The sequence below is a fragment of the Xiphias gladius genome, chromosome 2 (assembly GCF_016859285.1).
Source record: "Xiphias gladius isolate SHS-SW01 ecotype Sanya breed wild chromosome 2, ASM1685928v1, whole genome shotgun sequence".
NCBI classification, from domain to species: Eukaryota; Metazoa; Chordata; class Actinopteri; order Istiophoriformes; family Xiphiidae; genus Xiphias; species Xiphias gladius.
This window is the reverse complement of record NC_053401.1, coordinates 17,013,605-17,019,604: the sequence shown is the minus strand read 5'-3', so window position 1 is coordinate 17,019,604 and position 6,000 is coordinate 17,013,605. Positions and strand designations below refer to the sequence as shown.

Sequence of the window (6,000 nt, the reverse complement as noted above, 5' to 3'; positions counted from 1 at the left end):
CTGGAGGTTATCTCCCATCTTCACACAGGATCTCTGGAGCTCCGCCAGAGTGACCATCGGGTTCCTGGTCACCTCTCTTACCAAGGTCCTTCTCCTGCGATTGCTCAGTTTGGCAGGATGGCCAGCTCTAGGCAGAGCCCTGGTTGTTCCAAACTTCTTATTTTTAAGAATTACGGAGGTCACTGTGCTCTTGGGAACTTTCAATGCTGCAAAAATTGTTTGTAGCCTTCCCCAGATCTATGCCTCGAAACAATTTTGTGTCTGAGCTCTGCAGGCAGTTCCTTCAACCTCATGGCTTGGTTTTTGCTCTGATATACATTGTCAGCTGTGAGACCTTGTATAGCCAGGTGTGTGCCCTTCCAAATCATGTCCATTTAAATTATGGTAGAATTGAATTTACCACTGATGTACTCCAGTCAAGGTGTAGAAACATCTCAAAGATGATCAAGAGAAATGGGAGGCACCTAAGCTAAATTTCAAGTGTCATAGCAGAGGCTCTGACAATGTGATATTTCAGGTTTTCCGTTTTAATAAATTTGCAAAAATGTCTTAAATTATGTTATCACTTTGTCATTATGTGGTATTGAGTGTAGAGAGATGGGGGAAAAAAATGAATTTAACCGATTTTAGCACAAGTCTGCAACATAACAAAATGTGAAAAACGTTAAGGGGTCTGAGTACTTTCTGAATGCACTGTATATAAATAAGATTTTGAAAACTTAAATCATCTCTTATTTTAACATGATTTTTTTTTCTTACCTTCTATAACATAAGTAGCTGATTCCGATGAAAACACAGATGATCACCAATGAAACGCAGATGATCACCACTGCTGTTGTTTTGCCAAGTACTGCGAGGAGATACTCAACATAAAACTGTTCCCCCTGTATGCTCCTGATTACAGTATCTGTTTCTCCACAGAGGACAAAGGGTATGACGTAGCGAACCCAAACCTTTCATGTGAATCTCTTTAGCACTTTGCTAAGAAAATATCAAAGTGTGGGAAGGTGACAAAATGATAGGAAGTAACAGGAAAAGAGGGCAAGATTAATTAGTGGAACTGTCCCTTGAACATCAAAAATTATAATGAAACTCAGAGGGATTACTGTATGTACTGTGTCCTTTGAGATTAAAAAAAAATTATTGGCTTTATATTCTTGTGTGTAAACATGTTTACATATGTTAAAGGGCTACAACATCCCCAGTCTGACTTTGATAAAACTTTGGAGACATAATGCTTCTCGCTAAAGATTTGTCGGAGTGGTGCCTTCATCATTCACTCATTTATAAATACCACTGATGAGATTTTTTTTCTATTAGGAGATTTGGTAAAATTGGGTACAATGACAGTGTCGAAGCTTACTGTGTTCAGTGGAGTTGGACACATGAGGATTAACTGTCCTGTTATCGAAAGGCTCAATGGTGGTTGAGGTTGATGTTGTCCGGTCTGTTGCTTTGGTCTCCTTCACAAAATCTACTTTTTATGAAGTGAAAGAAAGGATTAATAAGAATTTACTTTGGGTCAGTTATTGATGAACAGTTTGCATTTGCAGATAAAGGTGATCTGAGTTGTAAAGAATGGTTGGTCATATGATATTCCACATGTCATCCAGGTTTCTGTACTGTTTTGGCATTCAAATAAAAAAAAGGTTCCATTTACGTGCCATTTTTGATCTGAACATTTTACAAATTTGTCAAAAGTGTATGCGTGAAAAATTTTGGACCAGGTTGAGACTTAATTTTTTGTAAAATACCACAGACATAGCTAAACACTGCTGAGAAGCGCTATAGTGGAACCAGCTAAATTAAAATGGAGGAGCTCTGATCCTATGAGACCAGGACCAACATAAAATTTTGGTCCTAGGTACAAAACATTAACGCAGTTTTGCTCTTCTTAAAATCAAGAAAAAAAAGCAGAAAATTTCCTAAGTTTTAAGACTGTGTGTCTGCTCCAAAACCATTTAAAAGCCTTGTAGAAGTCTCCAGAGTGACATGAAATAGTTAAAGACGTGATGGATTCAGCATGGATTCAATCAAATGACAAATTGTGCATGAATCTTATTTCTTAAACGTTTTATACATACTGGACCACGTTTGACTGGCTGGATGTCGCCAATCTAATGATCTGAACTGATACAGATCAGTCATAAGCAACAATACTATGGAGGCTAATTGGGAAAATCCGCATAGTAGGTTTGATTATAAGCTCTTGACCTTGTGAGTGAGCTGACTGCACACCAGGTGAGGTTGGCTCTGCTCTGTTTGTTTCTGTAGCACCTGAAGCTGAGATGCTTCCACTCTGGGTCAACTGTAGGCTGGTGGAAGCTGGTGCTGATAAGAAAACACAAATTACTTCTACGAATACTGCTGAGAGCAGGACTACTGCTAAAACTACTACTACTACCCATTACATTTGTGTTACTACACTATTGCTACTTCTACCTTCACTACTATTTGTAAAACTACTGCTGAATAAAAAAAAAAAAAAAAAAACTCACACTGTGACTTGGACTGTCGAGGTGTATTGATGTCTTTACTCAAGTGGTTGTTTGGTACAGAATTACTGTATGTAAGTAATCTCTTGTAAGTCACATGATAATATAACACATCACACAACTAATACACGTAACTAATAAAAGCTGAAAAAAACTTGCTAGGTTTGGTGTTAGTAATAACTGCTGTTGCCTATTCTTCAGCTACTACTAGTACTACAAGAAGTAGTGGTAGTACTACAAGCATAAATCCTGCTGCTAATTCTACAGCAATTAAAGCTGAAGGTATGACTCTACTGCTACCATTGATATTAGTTCTACTACTATCTTTAACAAAAAAACTACTACCGCTAATACTACCACTACTGCCACCAGGGGTGGAAGCAACAAACAGACCCTTTTCATGGCAGACATTTTGATCTGACATGACCCATAAAGCAGACTTTTTAAAAGATTAAGTACACCTGTACTTTTCCTGCAATTACATCAAAATGTCTGTTGTTAAAAAGGTATATCATGTTAAATCTCCTTTTGGTTTCATCATTAATACTCATCATTAGTATTTTTTCATCTTTCAAATTCGAGAAAATACAGAACTCACTGATTGTGGTGGTAATGTTGAAGTCCTGGGGAATATCAGTGACACCCTCTGCAAAATCAGACCATCTACCATTAATTATAAATTTGAAAAAAAACCTTTCTCTCATATTTAATTTTACTGTGATTAAAGAGTTTTTGTTTAGCTTAATGCAAGAAGAATCTTAATGAAGTTGATGTTTACATGCATGCTTTTCACACATACAGAGACATTCACTGCAGGGTTGAATATACACACAATTAAACTGCTTTAATATGCAGTACTCTCTTGTGATGTCTAATATCACGTCATAAATATTATGACTAAAACTACCTTCCCCCTAATGAATTCATACTGACAGATAGACTCACTTGTGACTGTGCTCTCTGGTGGTTGTGTTGTGGTTCTCTTCGGATCAGCTGAAACAAAATAAATGAGATGTTGGACATCTGGCTCATGGCTCATCTGCAACCATAAACTATGAATGAGCTAAAAATAATCTTAGAAAGCAAGGGCAACCTGCAAGACCTAGTAGCAGTCAAGCTCCAAAAACTATGGATCCTACACTCAGTAGTGTCTTTTGCCTGGTAAACGCCCATAGCCCTAGTTTGTAACACAGTCTTTCTGTTAAACACTGTTTCCAAGCTGATGCTGTGATTACCTCAGACTTGGCAATGCTCTCTCTAGACCCATGGCCCAGGCTGTTCAACAAACCATCAATCATGACCTTATAACTATACATAACACCAAGGACTACATTTCACTGTACGGCAATGATTTACTGCTCTTTTTCCAGGTTTTCCTTCCATTTCTTCCAAACCTTCTAAATATCCTCAAGAATTTTAGCCAGATATGGGCCTGTATAATTAACTCATTTGGCAGAACATCTTAAAAAAAATCCAACCATCAAGTTCTTAATTTTAATTTCATACATAGAACATACTTAAGTCCCAAATTGCATAAAATGAAAGCTGTACTGTCAACAAACTGCACCTTGTGCACTTGGACTTTTTATTATCACTTTTCTTATCTGGTCTGGTGGCCATGGGGTTGTGGAGTTTCAGAGATGCTGACAAACATAGACATCAGTGTGCCCTTCCACATTGATCATTTTAATTCCTCAAAGGCAGACTGACATGTGGGTCTATGTAAGAGAGGTTTGTGTGAAATGACAGCCCTTGCCAGAAGAGTGTTTCTCAGGAAAGCTAGTGTTTAATAAGTTCCAGTAGCTGTCACCACCCAGGTATTTCAGGTATTTGGAGCTGGTTCCCTGCACTATGGAGAAGGCCCCTTTTAAACACCTGGACCTGTTGACTTCCTTCCTTCTGATTCTGCCAAGAGTGTTGGTGATCAAGCATTTCTCATAAAGCTCCTTTCTGATTTTAATTTAGTTTATGTTGTTAAACTTGAGGGTTGAATTGCAACACCTGCTTCGCTGGATTTGATTCTGGATTCAGATTCAAATCCTAAACCTTTTTACATGTTCAAGTGAGTGTACCAGCCAAGCCAGTAACTGGGTGGACAGATACATTACTTCATTCTAGGAGCTATGTTCTTTGTAAAATTAGTTTAGTTTTTAAGAGTGTGTTTTTCAAATGTAAAGAACAATATATCTCACGTATACAGTTGAGGGAGGGCTTGGTCCACTGTAGAACACCGTTATTTTGCTTGCATTTGATGAGGCTTGAGGTTCCCACTTTCCTAACATAACCGTCTTCACATGTGTAGCGAAAAGTGCTTTTAAAACAGGTCTCTGGTGGAGGTTTAGTTAGAGGAATTGGAGCAATTTCTGAACATGGACAGTTGCTGTTATCTGGAAGAAAAAGAATTGTGACAAAATTACGATATGGATGCAGAAATCCACACAAAGATGTCAAAAATTAAAATGGTTGATCTTGATTTTTTTACGAGTTAGTTTGAAAAAAGCAAAGGAAAAAAACTAAGAGACCTGGGTAGAACTTAAGTTGGAAATTCTACACGATGTAACTTTTTGCTTTACTATTACTCTGTAACATATTTTATAGCACATGCAGGGATTATTCAGTAACACCTTAACACTGGTAAATGGAGTAGTTCTCACTCAAACTGTTTCTAGGTCTGAAGTACATCCTGAAAATTCATGGTGCATAGGTGAATAACTGAATTTCTTTAAACCTCTTCCCAGATACTGAAAATTTGTAATTTTTACATGTGTATAGATTTATTTTGTTATTATGCTGTTGTATTGTTAGCGTTCGTATTGACTGGATTATGTTTTTAATGGTGAGTTGTAAAAGAAAATACTAATGAGGTATTAGAAAAAATAAATTAGTCATTGGCGTTTGGTTAATCACAATTGCATACATAAATACAGACATAATTCATAATCCTCTCAGACAGACAGATAAATCCTCTGTGATACATAAAGTTATAAAAGAAATAAAAACTGAAAAAAATAAAAACAAATTTTAACTTTAAATAACTTTGCTGTTATTCTTCAGTGGCCTTGAGTTGGACCAAATCACTGCAGTAAACACCTACAGTAAAACTGAATATTTTTTAAAGGGGGTTCTGAATATGATCTCCAACGAAAAGTGGGCTGAGTTTACTTTGCACTTACCGCTGTTGGAGCAGTGCGCGGCTCCGAGCAGACAGACAATCATAACGCAAACAGAGAATGAGAGAGAACAAAGATCCATCTGATAATTCTGTGGAGACTTAAAACATGTTCCACAAATAAACTCAGACCGATAAAGACCATCCTCACTGCAAGACTTCCTGCTGCGGCTGCTCCTGCTGCTGCTGCTGTACTTCTATCACTCACTTTCACTTTCACTTTCACTTTCACTAACCGCCACCCCTCTTTATAGTTTACAATACAGTGTAATGGGTGGATCATGACTGGATGACGTCTGCAATTGCGTGTCTGCAGAGACCATGTTTGTAGTTCTG

General features: G+C 37.5%; 1 protein-coding gene across 1 annotated transcript; it reads right to left on the bottom strand.

Moving 5' to 3' along the window:
* Positions 1–744: 744 nt before the first annotated feature.
* il15ra (interleukin 15 receptor subunit alpha) lies at positions 745–5,848 on the bottom strand. Its single transcript, XM_040149182.1, has 7 exons — positions 5,669–5,848; positions 4,688–4,882; positions 3,441–3,488; positions 3,094–3,141; positions 2,215–2,331; positions 1,364–1,474; positions 745–850 (listed from the first exon to the last, which is right to left on the bottom strand). The coding sequence occupies exons 1-7, from the start codon at positions 5,745–5,747 to the stop codon at positions 756–758; spliced, it is 693 nt and encodes a 230-aa protein (XP_040005116.1). The 5' UTR covers positions 5,748–5,848; the 3' UTR covers positions 745–755.
* Between the last annotated feature and the right edge of the window lie 152 nt (positions 5,849–6,000).